Raw genomic sequence first — 24,272 nt, 5'->3', positions numbered from 1 at the left:
AGTAAAAACAGCTCTCTTGTTTACCCAAAATTCTTGCTTGCCAGGCCTACCATCCAATACAGTGGTACCTCGGGTTACATACACTTCAGGTTACATACATGTCAGGTTACAGACTCCGCTAACCCAGAAATAGTACCTCGGGTTAAGAACTTTGCTTCAGGATGAGAACAGAAATCGTGCAGCGGTGGCACAGCAGCAGTGGGAGGCCCCATTAGCTAAAGTGGTGCTTCAGGTTAAGAACAGTTTCAGGTTAAGAACGGACCTCCGGAACGAATTAAGTACTTAACCCGAGGTACCACTGTAAAACTCCTCTACAGAGCTGGCCGTAGTTTTGGTAGAGGGAGACTTCACTTCCCCAGGCCATTGTACATTTCTCCATTTAGACTTTTCAGAAGGCATAAGATTGTTTTGGTGTTCTTCCATTGCAGCCTCAACCCATCCCATATTTAGTATTCCACCGATACCAATGTTGAAACAGCACTGGCAGGAGAGACTAAGGCAGCAGTCTTATGCATGCTTACCTGGGACTATGTCCCACTGAAGTCAGCAGGAATTAGTACCAAGACAGGCAAGCAGGAGCCATGTAGAATACATATAGTCAGATGAAGACAGAAAACTGGTCAGAGCATGTACCACATGGGCAACGCGTTGGAAACACAGACCACCTTTTAAAACACTCCTCATTTGGTGCGGAGGGGAAGAGAATCCCCACTGAAACAAAACTATCAGGAAAGCTAAGCTGAACACTTTCCCCTGACCTCCTAGCTTTCTGCATACAGGGCTAGGTTATAATTAATGGCCAGCAAGTCAAACCCCGCACCTGCAGATAATAGTTGCCCTAGCAAAACATAATCAAGGCAGGTAAACCATTTTGGTCATGTTTGAGAAAGAATTTGAAGGAGCATCCACAGATATTTCACAATGATGTTAGTGCATTGTTATATCATATTTGGGGAAGGCATGAAGGACTGCTGCCCATCTGTCTGCCAAATAAATCTTTCATGCATTGTCATTTATTTGTATCTCTCCTTTCCTGCAAGGAGCTCAAGGTGACATGTAGGTGTTTGTTTTCCCCCCTGCTGCCTATTTTAACCTGTGGAAGTGTGTCAGGCCAAAGGGTCACCCATGGAGCTTCATTACCAAACAAGGATTTGAAGCTAGGTCAACTTCAACCTTCTCCAACCACTGTACAACCCAGCCCTTCCTGCTAACAGATTCCAGAATATGCCTGGAATATTTCAGACTCCAAGAAGACACAAGTTGTCTGACTATTCTGTTCCATGCTGCCTAGGGGAAGATTAGAATCTGCATGATACAGAGGCTGTAGCTGGACCACAAATATCAGAAACTGCTAGGGTGCTATTTGCCTTTAGAGCAAAAGGGCATGAAATACGTTTTTCTCCTGTCTGGAAAGCTGAAGCATTGAAAAGGCTAGCAAGGGGAGGCAGCAGATTCAGGTTATGTGACTTTACCTGGATGAACACCAGAGTTCACTTACGTGAACCTGATTAAACACTAAAGGAAACTCTACGGTTAACACTTTATGCAGTGCTTCTACTAGAAGGGTAGTGCTTCTTACACAAAACCACAAAATAGGTTTCAGACAAATATATATATATATAATTATATATATTTTAAAAATCTTTACATCAGAACTTGCATACAATTTAATAGTATAACTCAAAATTTCCACCTCCCTACAGCTCAGACAACCCTGGTAACAGTGTGTACAACTTCTCGGTTTTTTGCTTTCATAACTTTAAAGCAAACAATACATTTGAATGTATTTACTCTGTGCAAATAAGGTAACTTTTGGGATCCTTCAGAAGACATATATCCAAGGTTCAATCTGCAGAGGTCCTTTGTTTTCTAAAAAAACACGATTAATGACTGTAGGCTTTCCCTGTATAAAGTGCTCCTGTCCAGCAGAACCCAAAGGCCTTGGAAAAGTTTTCCTAGCAATTTTAAAGAACAAAATTTTAAAATATAGTTATATATATATATATATATATATATATATATAAAGACCAAAAGGCGACGTGATCACACAAATTCCAGCTTTCCATGCCCGCCATACATTCCCCAGTGGACTAGCGAGAGTATTTTGTCACTGCCCAAGTCCGGCTGCCTCATCTTCTCGCAGGTCATGCAGCAGTTCTCGTGCCCCGTGACTGGCACCATGCACTCCAAGTCTAGCTTGGCAACCTGTCCCTTTTTGGAATGATGCCCGTGGAAGCTGTAGTGCAATCGGGACAGCATCTGCTGCCGCTGGTCTTGCAGTCTTTTGTTCTCGCTCCTGAGCATGCGCAGAGCTAGCATGATGAGGAGCACAAGGATCAGCCCGCCAGCGATGGGGACGGCGATGACAGCTGCCCGGAACCACAGTTCTTTGGAGGAGGTCAGCTCCTGAACCTTCGTGATGAGGTTTCTGCTGCCCTCGTGCTGGTATCTGCTCCCTTGTCCTGCAAGAGAGGAGAGAGGGATGGTGTTCAGAAAGGTCCCTTCCGCTCCACATGCCAAAGCCTGTGTTTCAACCGCAAAAAGTGGAAGCTTCCCCAAGCCCCTTTCTTTTTAAGACTACCCTCTCAGGCGATGGAAGGGGGAAAGGTCTGCTCATTTCAAAGAGGGATGCTCCCTACATTTTCCTCTCTAACCTGATCACGACCCAAAGCTTGCCGATTCTAGAGAAACTCGGCTATTTGCTCAGGCTACGCTGAATCCAGACAATTGCTCTCCAGACATTGTTGAACTCCCTGCTCCAATCAGCCCCAGGTCAAGGGCCAGGGTGGTGGGGGTTGTAATCCAGCAACATACAGAGGGTCACGGGTACCCCAGCCCAGGGTTATGAAGTAATGTGACATCACCAGTGTTAACCCTTGTTACAAATTACCACTGTATTTGGAACCAGTGTGCGCCAGACAGGAGGGCATTTCCATGGCCTTAGGTCAGGGGTAAGCAACCTAAGGCCCGGGGGCTGGATTCTAACTCTGGCCCATGGACAGTCCGGGAATCAGCGTGTTTTTACATGAGTAGTATGTGTGCTTTTATTTAAAATGCATCTCTGGGTTATTTGTGGGACATAGGAATTGGTTCATTATGCTTTTTTCAAAATATAGTCTGTCCCACCACCTGGTCTGAGGGACGGTGGACCAGCCCACGACTGAAAAAGGTTGCTGACCCCTGCCTTAGATGTTCACATACTACCAAAGAAAAACTAAGGTAAATATGGTGCTATATATGGACACTAGGAACCCAGCTTTCAATTCAGCAGCTCTACGCTTCTGTACGTATTACATGTTTAGGTACACAAAAAATGTAATGAAATATTGCAATGCATTTATCCAGCATAGGGACAAACACCAAGGAGATAGGACCAGACTGAAACTATTTGCTCAGTGTTTGCAGAGGCAAATCCCGGTTTGTTCCAAAGCACATGGAAATTTCAGCTCTGCAATTTACAAGGTGAGCCATGGGGCAAGTTGCTATCTCTTCTTTTCACACGGTTGCAAAGATAAGAGTTGTGAGGTGCTTTAGCAAGCCACACAAAAAAGGACTATCATAGCAGGCATTGGGTTTTGATATACTAGTGACTATCATTATGGAAGCAAATACAAAACAATTGCTGCACCCCATGTACAAAAAGCAGCTAGATGGTCCCCACCCCCTGCAAAGTATTGATTTTGGACTTTTGGCTAAGCTTTACTGTAGGAATGGGGAAGTCGTGTCCTCCCCTAACAGTGGACTACAACTCCCATCATCTCGGACCAATGGTCGTGCTGGGTGGGGTCGATGGGATTTGTAATCCAACATCCCAAGGACCACAAGCCTTCCATGCAAGGAAACATCAACTTCAATGTTATGAATACACCAGGCACATCAATTCAATTAAATGGATACACCCAGTGATGGAGAGATTTATTTTTATTTTACTTCCATGACCTGCAGGGCATAAGTGAAATTGCAACACCGAAGTTTGTTGAGTCAGATGAATTATTTGCATACTTTTAAATAACTAACTTCACCCGGCTGTGGGAAAAGTCGTTGGGACTTTATTCTCTTTGACTTGATGATTTCACCTTCGTGTATGCAAAGTAACAAAGCAGCAGATTTAAATTAAAAGCTGTGTGCATGTTTTCATTAAAGCTTAACAGGCTTCCATAAAGTTCATTTGCACATTCTAATAGTTTTATTTTCCCCTGACTAAATTGGGCACAATTAGGTTTCTTAAAGTAGTGCCCCTCCCTGAACAAGTTTTCCCAGGCAAGATGCCAGGCCTGCTTGAAAAGGAGCAAACTTTGTGTCTCATGCTAATGCAGATACAAAGATATTTGGCAGAGATCTGTCTAGCCACATGCCTTCCACTCCAGCGTGCCTAGTTGTATTAAAAGACCAAAATCATTAGCAGACAAAACAAGGTCTTGCCTGTTGCAAGCAAACTTATGTATCAGACAAGAGCACGACTTACCCGAAGGCTCCCCTCTGGAAGGAGAGAGAACATCGTACAGCCCTCTGTAGTTGCACATATCTTCGTGACAACACTCCAACGTAGGAATGGCAGTTCCAGAGTGGTTTTGGGTCTGTTTAGCTTGACAGATGTTCGATGTGCTTGCAAGTGAGTCCAAGCAGCCATGAGTAAGTGGGGAATGGCTGTTCTGAGGGTCAAGCAGTCTAGAGAAGCAAGCGTTGAGCTCAGATTTGCACATATAGCCTGTTGCAACACAGTGTGCAGCATCACAGTAGCATCTAATTTCACCTGCAATAAAAGTAAAGTGGCAAGCTTGTTAGTCCGCAGCAAATCAGTAAGGATTTAGACACCCCTGTATCTTCAATACTGGCATTAAGATGGGTGGGTAACAAACAAAATAAGTCTCTCTTTTGAAAGCAGGCTTGGAGACGGATCCCTCCAGAAGTTTGTTGGACTACACCTCCCATCATCCATGATAAGTGCAATGCCCATACTGGCTGTGGCTGATGGGTGTTGTAGTCCAAAAGCATCTTGAGGGCACCACGATGACTATCCCTGCTATAGATCAAGGATTCCAACACAGATCTCTATAGAACTGGTCAACAGAGCTGCACACAGCCATGGGAAAAGGCAATCAATTAATACTCCTATTGTACAGGCAAGCATCTCCAGGAGAGAGATATAAGCAAACAGGACATGGCCAATCATGGTACAAAAACAATTTTCCTGGCAATTTTGCCACACCACCGAGACATGGAAGCCCTTCCAGATTTTCTGCAGGCCATCCAGAGATCTACCTTTCGTCCATCCCTGGCTCTTGCTCTGCACAGTGTACAAGATCCCCATAGCAGGCATGACAAATCGGAGTCCCTGTGGGGAGGATGGTGTTGCATAGAATCTGTCCGAAATTGCCACCTCATGGGAGGAGCTGCCATGTGTAGGTGGGCTTTAACTTACTTAGCCAAAGAACTAGGGAGAGGGGCATAACCTCTTATGCAAAACTGAAGACAGCATCCGTGTGCCCCTCGCGTAGGCACAAAGTTGTAAGAGTTTCCATCAAAAACTGCAAGCTGGGTGGTTCTGCCCCACCTGCAGAACCACCAGCAATTCAGCTACAGTGGAACAAGTCACCACTCTAACAGCTGAAGCAGTAGACGAATGGGGATTAGGGTGCTTATTCCATATGAAGCAAAGTTCCATAGGCAAAAAGCTGTAAACTGGCCACTTATCACATACCAGCTCATCTCCAGGTCTTTCGGCAGCAATGACTCCCCATTTAGCATCTTTGCAAATCTGCAGGTACTTGTCCTTTACATTACCTTTGATACTAGTTATTATAAACCAAGGCTGAAAACTCTGTTGCTGGAATACAACTTCCATTTATGCCCAGCCGTGGGGCTATGCTGACTTTGGCTTATATGGAAACTGAACCTACTGCAACTGGTTCTCCATCTCTGCTCTAAAACGAAACCTACATTGCATACGTCAGCATATAGCAAAGTCAAAAGCACACTTCAAATATTTACGCCTGGCAGAATTAATCAAAGTGGTTGGAATTGTTTACTGCCTTTTGGCACGGTGCCAGTATTTAAGAGCTTTAGCCAACACCGTATGAAATTATGTACTAAAATCATGCATGCATTTTTATTTAAGTTAATTCTTAACACAAGGATTTCTTTGTTGGGTCCATCTAACCCAGCATTTCATTTCCCAAAGTAGCCCCTGGGAAACTCACGAAACAGGACATAATGACAATAGTCACACATCCCATGCGCGCCAAGCATCTGGCTTCCTCACAGCATCATCTTCTCATGCAAAATATCTTTTTAGTTTTTATTATAAAACAGGAAATCTTTAGTTTACAATCAGAGTGTCTTGCTTGCCAAAATCAACCCCTTTCAGCTTATATGAAAGCTCATAAATGGGGGAGGTGGCAAGATTGAACCCTCCTTGCACCACCTCCCTTCCCCCCACTCCCCACTCCATCATGTGGTCAAAAAGGGTAAACATTTGGACTGGAAATCCTCTACTGTTTGTATGGAACAAAAAACGCACAGGAAACCACAAAAATTTCAGAAGGAAGTGCTTTAAAAAACATATTCATTTTACATTCTTCAGAAATGCATTCATTTTACTATAAAGTACAGAGAGACTGTACTGTCTTCTCGACGTTTCAGCTCAAATCTGTTCCGTCAGTTCAGAGAATGGAAGGAAGGAAGGTGGGAGGCAAGCTGGATCTGTCTCTCAGCTTCAGAAACTACTGGAGGAAGTGTATTAACAACCACAGTGATGAATAGCACTTATTTTAGGAAAAAAGGGGGGGATTCAGCCACAAGAGAACTGCCACTTATTCCTTTAAAAAAAAAAGCGAAGCCCTTAAAATCATAACTTCCTTCTGCCAAATTAAGAGTTATATTTAAGGTACATAGGTACCCGGAGATTAATTTTTAGCACCCAGGTCATATTGCACTATATATACGATGTCCCAGCTTATGCTTAAGATATGAATTACAAACACATTTACACATACATACAGTTCTGCAGGGCTCGCCTTCCAGACTATCTTAAGTTCAGCCTTCCCTAGAATGCCATTACATTTTAATAAACTGCTTAATCAAAGCCAAATGACACAGTGCCCGTATGTAAACAAGCTTGCCCCTCATTTGTGTAAATGTGTGAAGCAAGATCTGAAGCCCAAGCCTGCCAAAGAATACATGCAGTTCAAAAGCTTGCTTAAACATTCAGAGAACTAGTTTGACAGAAAGCATTTCCCTTATTCAGTTGCTTGAAAGTCTTTCATCACAGAGAAGAAATAAGTGTTTTGCATTTTTGGGAGTCCCTTGAGGTTCTCCACCAAAACAGGTAACCAGAGCAAGATTCAAAAAATAATATGGGATGTGTTACATGTCACCAAGCAGGCGACATTCACGTTCCGGATATCCTTCTTCAAGCAGTTGGGCCCAGAAGTCCAACCTTCTTAGATTTACAGAAGCCGCTTCTCTTTCCTTAAGGATTTCTGTTCCGCCGCCACCAATCATGTAGCTTCCTAAGTCCCCTTTTCGAAAGCAAATGTCATTTAAGCAACTATTGTCCAGCAAGTCAAGTCCAACGGCTGAGCAGCTTTCACTGAAACAAGTTGTGGATAAACACAAAACACTCTTTTTGGGGGTGGGGAAGGAGGAAATCTATAAGCTAGTCCTTTCTCACTCCAGTCTTAAGAGAGCATCACAAGAGAGAAAATGTGTGTTTCAATCGTTCGTACAATCCTCTTTTCCTGACCAAGCACAGTCTCATAAACAAAACATGACGGACTAGTCATCGGGTTATTACAACTCCATTTTAATTAGAGACACATTCCACCACCTCCCCCTCAGCAGAAGAGAATGGCATTTTTGTGTTATCGTATTTTTGAAGGGGGGAACAAACCTTTTATTTCTGTCAATTCATAAAGTTTCTTCCTGAGCTATGGAAAAGGCCAGGGAGGGTATTTGGTATTTTCAAACAGTGAACAATGCCCTTTCTGTTCCCCTCCTCTTTCTTGTTACTGTATGTAGCTATTAAAGAAAAATGTCTGCTTTTAGTCAAGGTGGCTACAGGAGAGACTGCAGGCTTCTCCGAAAGCTTTTGAAGTCGACAGCAGCCAGAAGTCTGTGATCCCCTAATTATATCATTATCAGGCGCATAGTTTCAGTATCTGCAACTGCACATTACTCTCAGTCACTCCCTTCTCTGCCCCTCTTTGATGGGGCCAGAAGACTTCCCTCTGCTTGCTGCAAGGGCTGTTATTTGGGGTTAATTACACCCTTCTTTCCAAAATAAATAAATACTGTAGCACATCAGCACTGTGCTAGCTTATCCTTTAACCTCCTCTCTGTGAAACGTGGCAATTATAGGGAGACATCAACTCTCCCATTCCCTCCTCTCCCTCCCCCCAGTTAAGTTTTTATTCTTTAAAGTGGCGAGGAGGGGAGAAGAGTGTGGATTGTGTGAGCTCTCACACACAGGAAGTTTCAAACATTTGCAGCAAGATGCTTAACAGTTCACATCTCACACTTGTGGGGTCACCTCTCACAATCAGGGTGCACAGCCCAATCCAGCACATGTTTACTCAGAAGTAAACCTCATCTGTAAATTAAAGGATTCAAGCGCTGGTTCACAGGATCACACAGCCTGAACACAATTTTGGTTGTTGCCGCTTTGCAGGAGCAAAATTCTTTTAAGTCCCTTACTTGCATGGTCTGGATTTCTCCTCATGCCACGAGGGAGAAGGAAGGGCATACAGTCGGGTCTCTTTCCAATTTTACCTTCTCAACAGGTAAAGCCGCAAACAGGTAAAGCTTGCCTTGGGCCAGCGCTGCTTTCTGGAGCTTGGAGAGGGAGAGGGGGTGGGTGGGTGTGGGCTGGAGACGTTCAGAAGTTCATTAAAGACATGCTAACAAAAACATTTTGACAACCGCTTGCCCCTAAGGTCTGACTTCCCTCAATGAAGCGGGGCAAGGCTCTGGCGGGGGGCGGGGAAAGGGGAAGGAAACCCAAGCAACGCCACTTCCAAGAACAGGCGAGCTTGTTCTGGCCTGCGAAGCTCAGCCCAGGAGGAAACATGACACGCTCACAAAGCCTTGGCAGAGCGCTTCAAAGGCCCCGCCGGGCCGGGCGCACGGAGCTCGCCAGCCGCAGGAGGGGAGAGCAGCAGGAGCAGGAGCAGGAGAAGCCCCGGCCGGGCAATTGCCCCGGGGAAATGGCTACCGGGCTTGCCTCGCTGGCTGGGAACTGCTGCTGCTGCTGCCGCCGCCCCACCAAGCCACCTCCGACGGGCGGCAACCCCACCAAAAGAAAGCTAAGCCCGCTCTTGCTTCTAGCAGAGCAAACGGACACCCCGACGTCACCCCCAGGTTTCGCTCCCCAGCCATGGGAAAGGAAATAAAAGCCAGGGCTTGAGACCGCACCAGGCTGCTCCCCCAAATGCAACCCCCTGGAATGGCTGCTGCGCGCACACAGCCCTTCCTGACGGTCACTGCCAACGCGCACCCGCCACCGACGGCGTCCCTCCAGAGCGCGTCGCAAGGGGAGCTAGCGGGAGGGAGGCAGCTGGGCGAGCCTCTGCAACCCCGACGGGGCGGCGGCGGCTGCTGCAGAGACCCTGGGCGCCTTTGGCGAGGGAATTGGAAGAGGCCCGCAGCCGGGTTTACGCGCGAGGCTGGGCGCAGTCGGGCTTCACCCCCGGCCACCCAGGGCGGGAGTTGCTACGGATCAGCCCCAGCTTGGAACGCGCCTCCTTGCAAGTTTTAAATCCCGCTCTGTTTCGCTTCGAAGGCGAGGCCGAGCCTCTCCTGGCTGCCGCCGCCGCCGCCAGCCCAGAGGACGACAGCAGCGCCCCCTTCCGCAGGTCGCGCGCTCCTGCATCCCCCGCCCAGCCAAGGCCCGTCTCTCTTCGGGAGAAAGCCTCCGGGTGCTCCCGAGTACCCGCCCCGTCTCCTCCAGCAGCCCTCCCCCTGACCCACAGGAAGCCTCGCAGCAGCTCTTCAAAGGCTTCCCCCAGGGCGACAATCCTCACGTTAAGCCTTTGTGCGGTTGTCAACACGCACCAGCACTCGCCAGCCCACCACGCTGCTCTGCAAAACAACCCCAGGCCCACGCCTCCCTCTTCGAGGAGTTGTCTTCATCCCGGGGACTAGGATAGGTTACACACACACACACGCTTCGAAACAGTATTTCATCGTATTTTGTTTTGATCCCCCCGCTCTTTTTAGGGCAAAAAAAATCTGAAAGCTGCCGAAGGATCGAAATGCATTAAATAAGGCATCTCGAAAGGAAGGGAGCTTTCGTGAACCGGGCTGGATTTAGAGAGCGGAGCTGCTTGCGCCAAAAAGAGCCCATAATCCGGTCCTGCGCATGTTGACTTGGAAGCGAGCCCCACTGAGTTCGGGTGCAATACTAGTCATGCTTTTCTACGGAACAGAAATGGGGCTTGCCTCTGAATAACCATGCATAGAACAGCACGTACACTGCAATATGTTAAGTAGTGCTAGTTTTACGTTATCCTATTTCCTCCTCTTTGGGAATAAATACCATTAGGTCCGTGCGCCTTGCTTCTGAGGAGACGCTCGCAGGACCGGGCTGCGCGTTCCAGTGGGGCTGCCCCCCTGTCAAAATAGCGGCGTCCCGTTAGCACCACCAACGCCGAGTCCATCGCTTGCCTTGTTCGTTTGTTTTTTGTGCTCAACGCGCGGCTTTTGCCTTCTCTTTCCTTCTGCTTACCGACCGACAAGCCCCCCGCGAACTTAAAAAGCCTCCACCCCAGGATCGGGAAGGAGCCCCTCTCGTGAGCCGGACTCACCTTTCGTTAGCAGGATGGCCATGGCGCACAGCTCCAGTTGCAGCCACACGAAGATGAAGCTGGAGTGGCGATCCATTTAACCCTCCCCGCACGGGCCTCGCCGCCGCCCGAGTCTCCGCGCTCCCTCCAGGGCTCTCGTCCCCTTGCAACGCTGCAAGGCAATGCCCCGGCCGGGCACAGCGCATGGACCCCGCCGCGGGCTGCCCTGCGCGACCCGCTCTCGGCCTCGACCGGCTGCTGGCGCCGTAAGCCTCTCTCACGCGCGCCCCGAGCCCTGCTGCAGCCGCATCCGAAGCCTCGCTCCGGCCGGGGGTCGCTCCAGGGCGCTCCCACCTCAGCGCGCAGGACCAGCCACTAGCCCGGCTCCGCTCTCTGGGCGCCCCGCGCTCGCTCTGTAAATAATGCTCCCGCCCCGCCGCCTGACCCGCCTCGGCCCGCCCCCGGCCCGCCCCTCGCTCCCCTCCAGCCCGGCTCCCATAGGCGGCGCCGCCGCGTCACTCAAAGCAGCGGGAAGGGGCAGAAGGTAGGATGCGTCCTGCAGCGCCAGCAGCTCCGCTTCACTTTCTCCCCGGCTTGAGCGGCGGTGTAATTAGTAGCGCAAACATGGGGGGCATATGTAATTAAGCCAAATGAACTTCTGGGCATCCGGGAGGGGCGGGCTCTGAAGGGTGGTTCCCCCCCTTTTTAAAAAAAGGCATTCCTGTTCCAAACTTGGTGCTAAAAGGCAGGAGGAATGAAATAAACTCTTAGCACCCACTTGCAGCACAGCAATCCGATCCCGGGTCCAAATCGCGCGCACGGTGTAGCCGGGACAGGAAAGTGGGACCGGCCCCAAATCTGAAGAGCCTAGAAGCCGGACATGTTTGCAGTGTGTGTATGTACAAAAGCAGACTGGGGCAAGCGAGCTCTCTCTAGGAACCTGCCGACAGGGCTGCAAAGAGGCGATCGCGGGAGGCAGCTTAAGAAGCGCATCAATCCCTTTTCCCGGCGGGGAGACAGCAGCGTTTTCCCCTTTCTCCTCTGCGCACTTCCAGCCGCCGCCGCCGCCCCTCCTCCTCCCGTCCCGATGATCAATAAAGCCTAGTCAGACGGACGGTTTGACCAGCAGGAGCCTGACTGCTCGGTTGGGATATAGATGTACCAGGAGAAGACATTTAGTGAAAATTAGCAAACGCGAAAGCGCCAGGCGCCAGCGAGACGACACAGACAGAGACTGACACTCAATTATCCCCCCAAACAATCCCAGGCAAACACACAGGCTCGGCCTGATCAATATCAGCCCCAAAGCGATCTCCTTACTGAGATGCTAATTCATTTATTAGGGCACTCTCTCACCGACCGAGCAGGCAGGATTACTCTCAGCCTTTCTTTCTTTCTGTCCTTTCTTTCCACGGTTTGTTTCATGACGACTTTGGATTTACTGGGAAGCGATATGGGGGGGCCGGGGGGGACGTAGCTGGGCCATGTCCCTGATTGTACAGCAGGTCTTATGTCTCACTATCAAGGTGCAGGTTCCCCACCATATCACATATTTAGGACCTGTAACACTTTGCGCTGCTTTCCTACCCCTGGGTACAAAATCATGTGGGACACAAAGCCTGATTGCAAAGTAAATCCTTCTCTGTGGTCAACGAGACACGATCCAGGTAAATATGCAAAGATCACAGGCTTGAAGGGCAAAGTTTCATTAAATTCAGAGGGTCTCACTTCATAGTTATGCTCAGGCTGCTGAAATCACAGTTTATTTTACTACGTTACAGTTCTGTACCAGCTTCCCGCCAAAGAGCTCAAAGCAGTGCGCACAATCCCACCTTCCATAATAATGCAAAAATATTATCCTCACAACAACCCTGTGAAGTAGATTCGGCTGAGAAATAGTGACTGGGCCAAAATCACCAAGTGAGCATCATAGATAAGGGGGGAATTTTAGCTTGGATCTCCCCAGGCCTAGGCCAACACTCTAAGCACTGCACTGGCTCCCATATGCCACAACACCTAGTCTATGGGTAGGCAACCTGGGGACCACCAGAGGTTCTTGAACTCCAGCTCCCATCAGCCTCAGCCAGCATACCCAGTAGTCGGGGTGCTGGGAGCTGTAGTCCAATAACATCCAGAGGACTCCATGACCTAGGCTAGGTACACATTAGCAGCTTAGAATACAGGGGTCACCCTTGCGTTTCAAGTCACATTTTTACTTGTTCTACACACCATTACCTGGTCACCTGGTTTGTTTCCCTGCACATTCCCTGTTTGTTTTCCCCAGCCTGCAAACCCACCCCCAAACTCGTCTTCAAGGAAGCTGTCACCTGAACATGCACAATAGTCGTCTTCAATGTTACACACCCCAGCTTGACCATGGCTGACGTCTTCAAACTGGATGGAAGCTGGTTTGAGAGGAAACACTTCAGTCAGCTGTGTTTCCCAAGAAACTACAGGATACAGACAGATTGTGGCTAACAGCATGTGCATGTCTTCAAACTCCAGTGGTGGGAGTGCACTGGAGCCGGCTTAAACCTAGTCTTAACCCGCTCCTCTGAAACACATACCCAACGCATCCTTGATAGGAAAGACGCAGCTTTCTTCAAAATCGCCAACTGTGATTCCCAGGTAAATTGTCTCTACACTAACCAGTCAGAGTCTTTTCTGTTGTGGCACCTGCCCTGTGGAACCTCATTGCTGCTGTGAAAATGGCTGTTTGAAAAGGCATTTTATTCTTCCAATTTATCTTTGATTAGTTCTGATGGCTGTGTGCTTTTTTGGGGGGGGGAGGGAATTATTTGTAGTCCTATTCTGATCTTGTGCCTGGGGTTGGACTGAGAACTGTTATTTTAATATTGTTGTGATGTTCGGATTTCTTAGTGACCCTGAGTTTCTTTAGAAATAACAAAACATGCATTTTCTTAAACAAACAAATAGGGGGGGGGGAGGATGCTACATCAGAGGACAGGGTCCACCACACCCAGAAGACGACTCATGTGTGTTATTAAGCAGTACAAACACAAACAGTGATGCTGGCTGCACAACTCCACTAATCTAAGATTCTCAGATGCATCCATGCTGTGTCAGTCTCCAGTATCCACATGAATGCCTTTGACAGCAGCAGCTGACCAATATGCCTCGCCCTACTTTAGAAGACCATCTGTCCACAACTTTGCAATGGGATAAAGCCCCTGAAAAACATCCTCCCCGCTGCTTCAACTTATAGTCAGTCACTCAGGTGCTCCCAGCGCCACATGCTGCAGTTAGATTGCTTCTTAAAACTACTTGCAAGAAGGCTTCAGACTAATCCAGCTTCCTGGGGTGGCATCATTGGGCTCACCAGCCATAATCTTTTCCAGCATTTGTCAGGTACTCAGAGGTATATATATCCCTGCTCAGTTTCTGGGTGCTCCCCTGGAGTCGCTTTTTCAGTGTTCAAAAGTCAATGGGCAAGGCATTGGCCATGATCCAAAGTACTGTGGAGTTCTGTGAGCCCAATAGGGCTTCAGGTTTGTTTCCCAGAATAGCAGCCCTCCAGGCTACATGGCAAATTACTTTTGAAATGCAGGGTGGCTAGGTTTTCTGTTGTTGTTATTTTACAGTGGAAGTAAAAATTCTATTGAGTTAGCAGAAGCCCTGTGTGTGACCCCGCGGGAGAAAAACAGTTTTTGGAATGCCAGTCATTGCGTGGCGAGTTCCTGCCCCCCACCAGGATAAATAAAGACACAAGACACCATAATTTAAGGTTAAATGGGCGAATTAGGCCACAACTTTATTGAATTCAGGAATGAGAGGCATTGGCTTAGGCATTGGTCCTATCGACTATCCGGCTCCAGCCCATTTGCTGGAGACACAGGAAGGGTTAACACCATAGAGGGGGAGTCTCCTGCTGAGGCACATCAACTAGGAGCTCCCCAGGGTCACCGCTCGGGGGCGTGCCTTTGGCCCACACCTCCATAGGCTTCGGACAGGGCCACACCCCCCGGAGTCCTTTATCAGACCACCCTTCGTTCACTGGGGGGAGGTGATGGCGTTCCTCCCCCCACACACATCCTCTTAACCCCTTCTTACCAATGCCTAACCCCCAATGCCAAGGAGTTGTGACGAGTTGCTACGAGGTAGGCGAAAAACCAAATGGCTGTAAATTGCCAATTGGGAAAAATTCCTACCATGCCCCTTGCGGCGACAGACCGAAGTCCATAGCAAAGTCAGAGACCTACCTAAAGCCTACCCAAAGGGAGGGAGGGTGGGAAAACGTGGGGGCTAGCTGGCGAAAAGAGGGCGAGCCCCCTCTGCACCGGCCCTAAATAGGGCAGGCCACGACCCTCAGCCAGCCGATTGGCTGGCTGGGGGGGGGGAAGATGCGGCTGGGATTCCCCTGCTCTCGCGGGGGCTGAAGCCAGCCCCCGCTCATGTGGGGGTGGGCGTGAAGCCCGCAACCCCACCTCCTGGGCAGGCCGGAAGTGGCTTTGTCTTAAGTAAAATTAAGTCATTGTCATCATAGGTAATTTTGAAGAGTCGTGATTCTTTATTGCTAAAGCTTGGTTTTCTTGTTGAAAGAAAGGGGGGGCAGATAATGAAAACGTCAACAACCCAGAAGAACTATAAGCTATAAGGTATAATCATCACACACATACACACTTATTTATTTGAAGTATTCCCCCACCCCATGCTTCAGTCGAGAAAGGTACTCAGAGTGGCTTATAGCAAGGCAATGTCAGGCTTACAATCTACAAGGAAAAGGGGGGAGGGGGGAAGAAAACTCAGTACATGGGTGGGCAAACTAAGGCCCGGGGGCCAGATCCAGCCCAATCGCCTTCTAAATCCGGCCCGCGGACAGTCCAGGAATCAGTGTGTTTTTACATGAGTAGAATGTGTCATTTTATTTAAAATGCATCTCTGGGTTATTTGTGGGGCATAGGAATTCATTCATTTCCCCCCACAAAATATAGTCCGGCCTCCCACAAGGTCTGAGAGACTGTGGACCATGTTACGAAAAAGGAGCAATGCTGCTGAGTGCTCCAGATGGCTGGAAAGCCAAACAGGATGTTGATGTTATGGGACTGTACCGTGGGAACAAGGGACAGTCTATTATGTGCACTGAGCACCGGATGTTAGCTCAGAGTGTCACATGACCCTGTACCAGAAGTACATGGGTGGAGTTATTCCCTCTCTGCTGCTGATGTGAGAGAGGGCAGACATGATTTCTCTGCACTGCTGGAAAGACAGAAATAAAGGCATGTAAATACATTTCTGTCTGTCTCTTTCCCCTCCCTGGGGATGGCAGGGAAGAGGGGAGGAGTGGTTGTGTTCTTCTCACGTTTGAGGAGAATCGGCCGATAGAGATCTGGCCTTGTCTTGCCGGGAGCCGAGACGGGGGAGATCAACAAGGAATCAAAGCCGGGCACCTGGAGAGTGCCAAATTCCTCTGACTGATATGGCTTTGAAAAAAATTTGTGGGGCATAGGAATTCATTCATTTCCCCCCACAAAATATAGTCCGGCCTCCCACAAGGTCTGAGAGACTGTGGACTGGCCCCCTGCTGAAAAAGTTTGCTGACACCTGCACTAGTACTTAGGATGGTCTTGTAAATGCTGTTCCTAGCAGAAGCTGTCCTGGTTTCTGATTTGATCCCAGAATGTCCCACTTTTCCTTAGGATGTCCCTATTTTCATTGGAGAAATGTTGGAGGGTATGGGCCAAATATGTCTCCCCCTTACCATGACATTCTTCCTGGGAAGCAGGGAAAACAGTCTCCCAGCATTCCCTAGTCAAGGCCACAGGCCAGATTGTGCCACCCCTTCAGTTCCACAGTCTCATGGTTACTTAGGATCCAAATATAAAGCTTTTAAGGATTTGTCTACAACTGTGGACTGGTCTAGACATTATCTTGTTTGGTTTCTGTTTCCAACAATGGCTCTGCCATAATAATGGGAGGAATGTTCAGAGCAGGGTTTACCTTTTAAGTCAAATGTGTGGTGTGCCTAATTCAGTGTGCGTACGATACACAGTAATAGAAAAAAACCTGTTGCCTCAACCATGAGTGACATCAAAAGCTGGATCCTGGATATTTGTGCTAAGGCGATTGCAATAGGCATCTGCTAAAGGAAGCAAGCATAGCGGAGACATGGAGCCCCACAAGAGAAAAAGAGAACGTTTGCCAGAGACCGTTTGACTCCATCCCTAAGGACTCACCTTGCTCCAGGTGCAGGTCCTTAAAAGGGCTCATTCTGCTGCTTCCACCTCCTAGATGATTTTGGGTGCTTCACACTCTTCCTGTTACTAAATGTATTGCAAATCCATTGTTTTGTTGTTTTGAAATGCAAGCTTTTTATTATGTATCTATCTCTGGGCATGGCTACAAAATGTTCCAGTTTTTTCTTCAAAGGATGCCAGCCAGCAATGTCTTTAAGGACACTCCATTCCATACCTCCCGCCCCCCAATTTTCCATTTTTTCATTAAGCAATATTTTTCAGAATGGTACTTTATAAGAGATGCCACTGTTTTGAATTGCACTTTACAAAACTTATGCGGACATGCTGTTCTTTGGAATTGTACAATATGACACTGCTTTGAACTGCACTTTAAAGGGAGTTTTTGGTTTGTTTGCTGCTTCGTCATGAACTGCTTTCTGTGTAAAGTATCCCAAAAATGGTATTACTGCTATGCTTGACTTTTCCATCCTTTGTATGCCTCTTCCCTGTTGACGAAACCTAGCTGAGGCAAGAGGTTTTAGCTAAGATACATCTCTGTGATCTGTCTTGTCCACGCCCCGTTTTCATCATGCACTGCTGTGGTGCCACTGTCAACTTTCTTCAGAAGCTTTCCAATTTCCTGGAGAGTCAGTGTGGTGTAGTGGTTAGAGTGTCGGACTGGAACCTGGGAGGTAAAGGGACCCCTGACCATTAGGTCCAGTTGTGGCCGACTCCGGGGCTACGGCGCTCATCTCACTTTATTGGCTGAGGGAGCCGGCATACAGCTTCCGGGTCATGTGGCCAGCATGACTAAGCCGCTTCTGGCGAACCAGAGCAGCGCATGGAAACACCGTTTACCTTCCCGCCAGAGCGGTACCTATTCATCTACTTGCACTTTGATGTGCTTTTGAACTGCTAGGTTGGCAAGAGCAGGGACCGAGCAACGGGAGCTCACCCCGTCACGGGGATTCGAACCGCCGACCTTCTAATCGGCAAGTCCTATGCTCTGTGGTTTAACTCACAGCGCTGCACTAGGGTTCAAATCCCCACTTGGGCATGAAGCTTGACCTTGAACCGGTCACTGCCTCTCAGCCCAACCTACCTCACCGGGTTGTTGTGGGAATTCAATAAGGAGGGGGAGAACCATATATGCTACCTTGAGCTTCTGAGGGGGAAAGGTGGGGATATAAATGCAATAAATAAATAAACAAACTTTCGAGTGCTGTCTCTGTGTGTCAGTCCTGCGCTCTAAGGCCAGCTCCCATGATTCTGAAGCATGTGTCCAGTTGCCCGCACTGCATCATGGTCAGAGTGGTTTCATGAGGGCAGCAGCTGCAATCCACACCAGGCGATGACAAGCAACCTTGAATGTAATAAATGGTGCCGTCATTCTTCCGTCGAGACACAAAGGAGCACCCGTGTGTGAAGCAAAACTCAAAAATTGACAAAAAGCAAATGATAAATTGGGAGCGGGATGACCAAAAAGAAGGTAGAAGGTAAAGGTTTGCACAAAGCAACAGTAATGACATGTTCAGCAGCCAAAAGGAATGCAAGATAATAACTCTGAGGACGAGGAAGCAACAAGCAGAGGCCTGAAGCGTCATCCTGTGTCTCTGTTACAAGGTCTGTGAGAGCAGCTTGGAGACTTAACTTGCTCTGATTGTGTGGCCCAGGCTAAGCACATGCAAGGGCCTCTCTCTCTCTCTCTCTGCCTGCCTCTCTTTGTTTCATTCGCTCCCCTCCAAGGAACCCACACTCAAAGCAGCAGCCCAAAGTGGATGCAGAGGAAAGAACGCCGAGGCTCTCAAAGGCTCCTGCAGCCTCTCCTCCAGGCCAAATAGCAGAGCCCTCCCAATCTCTCCTAGGCTTGGGTGAAGAATGCAGCCTCAAGGAATCCCACCCTAAACCTTAGACGCAAACATCCACCTAGCAATTACAGTGGGGGGGGGTGTTTTGGTGTGCTGCGGGGGTGGGGGAACGGCTTAGCCTTGGTCAACAGCAAAAAAGAGAAAGAAAGAGAAAACCCAAGCCATAATCTTAGTCAGTAGCTCACTTGCAGCGCTCTGTAGGTTGATAAATGTGACAGCCTGGTCTGAGACTGAAGGAGGGGGAAGATGCCAGGCATGGCCACCCTCTGGACTGGTTACAATTAAGAAGGCTGGCAGGTGAGAGCTGGCTGGGGTTGGTGGGGCAGTGCCCCATTTGCTCTCATAGGCCAGCCTCTGCTGCCCCAGTCCTGTGCTGTTTTTACTTCCAGGCGTAAGTTTGTACAGCAGGGATGGGGAACCTCCAGGGGTTGCTTCAGTACAGCTCCCATAATCCTTTGCTATCTGCTGGGAGTGTGGGTCCAAGAATATCTAGAGGCCCACAGGCTCCTCACTTTGGCACTAGCCATCCAAGAAAAACTTTAGCTTCCTGGTCTGAGGGCTCTGGCATTCCCATAGCATCAAAGAAACTGAATTACTTCCATGCAGTGCTATTTTCTTCTCCATGAACCCTTCCCTCATTCTCTTGGAGCCTACCTGAAAGGTGCCAAAACTGAATTCCGTTGAGTTCTGGCTGAAAAAAAGCCCTGCTTCCATGTTGACAATGGGTAGCTGATGAAGTGGACTGCAACCCATGAGAACTCCTGTCATAATAAACTTGTTTGGCTTTGAAGGGCCACTCTGATGGTGTTTCCTGCTTGGCAGGGGGTTGGACTCGATGGCCCTTGTGGTCTCTTCCAACTCTATGATTCTATGATAAGTCTCTTTTTGTTGCAAGCGATTCACAAGGCTGCCCGTCTGGAAGGTTTTACGTTAAGAATGAATCCGTTAGAAGGTCTGCGATGTCAAGATTTGGTCAGAGGGGGACCTTCCTCATCCAACCTTCTGGCAGAAGGCTCAGGAAAAGTACTGAGAGGACAGAAATGCTTTAAATGTACAGTGGGCACCTAGCCTTAGCCTCACAACCAGGGCTCAAAGTGGTCGTGGGGTGCCACCCCATTTCTTTTCAGGTGGACATATTGACCAACTGCACTGTGAGGTAGATTGGGCTGTCGAGGCAGTCGGTGACTGTCTCAAGGTCACCCAGTGAGCTTCATGGCCATGTGGGGATTTGAACCTTGGTCTCCCAGGTCCTAGTCTGACACTCTAACCACTACACCACACTGGCTCTCATAACTGAGACAGGCCTAACCAGCACAAATCCTGTCTCTCCTCCCCTTTGAGAACTGTGAGGAATGTTAGGCCGAGTCATCCAGTGGCCCCCATAGCTGACTGTGGGAGGGGAGGGGGTTATTGGTTGTTTAGTTGGTTTTTATTCTGTATCTTGCGTTCTCATTTTGAATTTTATGTTGCAAGCAGATGAAGGGCGCTATACAAATTAAATAAATAAATAATGAATAAATAATTTCAATAACTGCTAGGCCTGTGCAGGATCAGGTATCAGACCTGTGGGGTGTGGGTGCTGCTTCTCTTTCCTGCAGAAAAAAACTGCTTGTGGGACACTCATGGCCCTTTCTTCAAACACTATTTTCACTTTATGTTAAAATAGGGTTTTTTAAAAAAAACATTTAAGAACACTCAGCCCTATTCCCAAATTGCTTTGGAGACTGATCCAGAGTAGGATGGATGGCTCAGAGGTAATCTGCTTGAGAGATCCGTGCGCATCCCTACTGCCGCACAACATTGAAAGGCTGGAGGGCTTTTCAGTGGCACCATTAATATACAATGACTGAGTGCCAGGATCAGCTGTGACATGCAAGGGGGAATTTCCTGGCTTGCTCACTGAGGACACTCAAGGCCACTTCTGTCCCCTGCCTGACAAAAGGACCTGTGTCTTCTGACTGGAGCTGGAGACAGATCCAAACAAATGGCAGCGTTTATCTGTTTTCAAGGGGACAACAGCCATTGTTTCCTTGTCCCAGTGACCCTTGAGGCCACCTGAAATCTGCTCCCCCACGCAGTCTAACCTCATTTTCCGCAGAACGCCTCCTCTCCGCTAAAGCTGTGCTTCTTAACCATTTTAGGATCACAGACCGCTTTGAGAATGTGATGAAAGCTATGGGCCTCCTCCCCAGAAAAGTGCCAATAAGCACATACAAACAAATCCCTGAATACAATTTATTTTATTCCATTGGATTTTTGTTTCTCTGTGCCTGGTTCATGGACTCCGTGAAGCATGCCCAGGGACCCCAGGTTAAGAAAACCTGCTCTGAAGACTGCTGCAACCTTTTCTTTTACAGCATTTCTCTCACTCTCTCTTCCCTCCTCATTTTTGCTTTGCTTTGCTTAACATCCAGCCTCGAGAAGCATCCTGAGGAACTGGGAAATTGGCTCAAAGTGGCATTTTATTTGGTCCTAATCAAATGCGCCTGCATCAGTTGTTGCACATGAAAGCGAAAGGGGACTGGAGTCTGCAGGCACACCGTACGTTTTAAACACATTTCTGCCCAAAGATTCATGGGAACTGTAGTTTGCCCCCTCCCACAGGGTTCCAATTCTCTGCACCCTTTCACAAACTACAGTTCCTGGGATCCTTTGGCGCAGGTGGTGGAATATGCACATTGTGTGTGCAGCCATAATGGAACAGCAGGAGAGACAATGTGCACTGACACCTGCTCCTTAGAGATGAAAATGTAATAGAAATAACACCCACTTTTCCTTAAAACTGCAGAATAATATTACTGTGTTATTATTAATAGCTAATACGGAGGGGGGACGTCCTATTTGCTCTGCCTTTTCATGGAGCTCAGACTGCAGAGCCCCCAAATATTGCAGAAAGGAGAGAGAGAGGGGGGAAAAAACACCTTCACCCTGCAGATGTCTAAGTGGCTCTTAAGTGCCTATAAATGTTCCCCGGCCAGGTGATCAATAACAGTGCAGCCCAAGCAGCAGAGCTTCCATCCGTGGCTCGCCAGTGAGCAAGAGAGACAGAGAGACAGAGAGACACACGTTTGCATTTGCTGCTGGGATCTGGGCCAGGGGGAATCGATAGAGCAAGTCAAGGTGGAAAAGAGGCAGATATTCACCCCCAGGGAGAATTGGGAGGGAGGGTGGAAGCTACACACAAGAAAGAGGCAACTATTATGGTAATTGGAGGTAATGAGGCCGAGGCGCCAGCTCCAGGTCTGCTTAACATCACTAAAGGGAGGCATGCAAAAGAGAGAGAGAAAAAAAGGGGGGAAGACTCCTGACCCAGACCCAGCTCACCTTCTGGCTCCCTGCTTCCAGCCTAGCTCAGTCCATCTCTGGTCTCATTTGCCCTCCAGCTGAGTCCCAGGCAGCCACCTGCTCAACCAGTCCCAGGGCAGGGTTTGCAGCACATTTGCACTGATTTGAGAGCAGGCTGCCCCATGCAGGAGTTTCACCTGCTGCTTTAAAGCAGCTGCAGGGAGAGGTCAGAGAATTGTCCAACTCCCTGCAATGCAGGAATCTCAGCTAAAGCATCCGTCTCGGTTCAAGGCAAATCATATTTCTTAACGAAGATCGACACCATTGCCTGCACCCTTCTTCCAACGAGCGGGTGAAATTCCCCCGTTATTCTCACAACGGCCCCGTGAGGTAGGGCAAGGCTGATAGTGACTGGAAGGTAGGCCACTGTTGTTATCACAAGATTGCAGATGAGTGCAAGCGTTAAGCCTGGGAGAACAGTGGCATGGCCATAGCCTCAGAAATACAAATGAGAAATTTGAACACATGGCTTTCCAGTTCACAATCCCTACAAGATGCCAACCAGGTTGTTGCCACCAGCTTTGCCATAGATTTCAACTATAGTTAATCAAGCATTTATTCATTTACCACCATGTAAGTGAAATGGCACAGCCTTTTTTATATTTATATATTTATTATATTTATAATATGTATTATCTGCACCTCCGAAGATTAAATTTCATGTACATTTACATATACATGCTGAATTTCCATGCACTTAGATCTAATTTAGGACTCATTCTGGATACTGTGCCATTTTGGTCCGTTCCTTTTACATTGCATTGGCCTCCTTGATGAAGGAAGCACAAGTCACCAAGAATTACTTAAGACAGTTGCCCCATAAACATTGGAGGTTTTCAGAATATGTGGGTAAAAAAAAACAACTACTAGATTTAAACTGTTGATTCTTTTTTTAAAAAATAAACCCTTACCATCTGATTTTCTGATCCCCTTATACAAGAAGCAATAATTCCCTGCATTTAGACTTGCACTTTTTGGTATTGCAAAAGTCAACACAATTGATGAATTGAACTTCCGAAAAAAATTATATTTCCCCATGCTGAATTCGGAAATGCTACAAAAATTCTAGTCTTCAGAAGCCAAATTTGTAGGACACCAAACATTTAGCCGTATGATGTCTACATGTTGACATCTTCAGTTATCTTTAGGGCATCAGGCTTTGCATAAGTTAGAATTTGCAGTCGGTAGCTTTGCAAAGTATTGCTTCCTAATCGCTGACACACACAAACAAGTGGGCTGGTTAATACAGTTGAACCTGTCCTACAAGGCCATGCAAGGGGCATTTTAAAGCCCCGAGTGCCTCCTAAAGGTCAGCACTTTATCTTGAGTATGAGCATCACCATCAACAAAAAGCAAGAGAAGAAGCCTCCGGGATATATTTCAAAATGTTAATTTTGCCTGACATAGGTGCTATTTAGTAATGCCTGAGCAATTAGTTTTTATTCATTTTAATGAAAAAGACTCAAGGCCGCAGTACAGGACTTGCCCTGCCTTGGAGCGTGGGGCCATCTGCCTTCAAGGGGCTGGTGCTTTTGTAGCTTTTGCACAATCCAGTTGAGGACCAGAGGTGTTTCAGTGTGAAGTTCTTTGGAGGGTGTTTTCTCATGGGAGCTTCTACTGCACCTTTTTTGCTTCACTCCTGAAATCTGTGACACACAGGCAGATTGCTCATCGTAGAATTGTAGGATTTGGAAGGGAGCAAAAGGATTGTCTTCAGTGTGGGGTGATGAGTGGGAGAGGAATCAAAAATAGATTGTAGCCAAGAGCCAAGAGACATCACAGATACAATACGATACAATATGATAATCTTTATTGTCATTGTCCCATACAGAACAATGAAATTGAAAAAAGAATCTACATCAGACGTTCAAAACCAACAAGCCTGCTATCCAAGCTATCCCAACCTGGTTAGCCCCCTAAAAACTCTGATACCCCATTTTTAAAATACAATATACTCCCATACAGACTCCTTACACTGCGTTTAAAACCAAAATCGCATTTGGATAGAAACTGTTTCTCAGGCAGCTAGTCCTAGTCTTTATAACCCTGTACCATCTTCCAGAAGGCAGAAGCTGAAAGAGATC

The 24,272-nt window shown here is 47.8% G+C and overlaps 1 protein-coding gene across 2 annotated transcripts; it reads right to left on the bottom strand.

The window, feature by feature from the left end:
• Nucleotides 1-1,610: 1,610 nt before the first annotated feature.
• BAMBI (BMP and activin membrane bound inhibitor) lies at nucleotides 1,611-11,175 on the bottom strand. Of its 2 annotated transcripts, none has more exons than XM_083577518.1 (3): nucleotides 10,803-11,175; nucleotides 4,466-4,753; nucleotides 1,611-2,462 (listed from the first exon to the last, which is right to left on the bottom strand). In XM_083577518.1, the coding sequence occupies exons 1-3, from the start codon at nucleotides 10,876-10,878 to the stop codon at nucleotides 2,044-2,046; spliced, it is 783 nt and encodes a 260-aa protein (XP_083433644.1). In that variant the 5' UTR covers nucleotides 10,879-11,175; the 3' UTR covers nucleotides 1,611-2,043. The 2 variants fall into 2 exon arrangements, with proteins under 2 accessions (XP_083433644.1, XP_083433645.1); XM_083577519.1 differs by lacking the exon at nucleotides 10,803-11,175 and adding an exon at nucleotides 8,695-9,475.
• Between the last annotated feature and the right edge of the window lie 13,097 nt (nucleotides 11,176-24,272).

The sequence above is a fragment of the Podarcis filfolensis genome (assembly GCF_964270895.1).
Source record: "Podarcis filfolensis genome assembly, chromosome: 12".
Taxonomy (NCBI): Eukaryota; Metazoa; Chordata; class Lepidosauria; order Squamata; family Lacertidae; genus Podarcis; species Podarcis filfolensis.
Note: the sequence above shows the minus strand (reverse complement) of the source record. Positions and strands in the feature narration are given on the sequence as shown.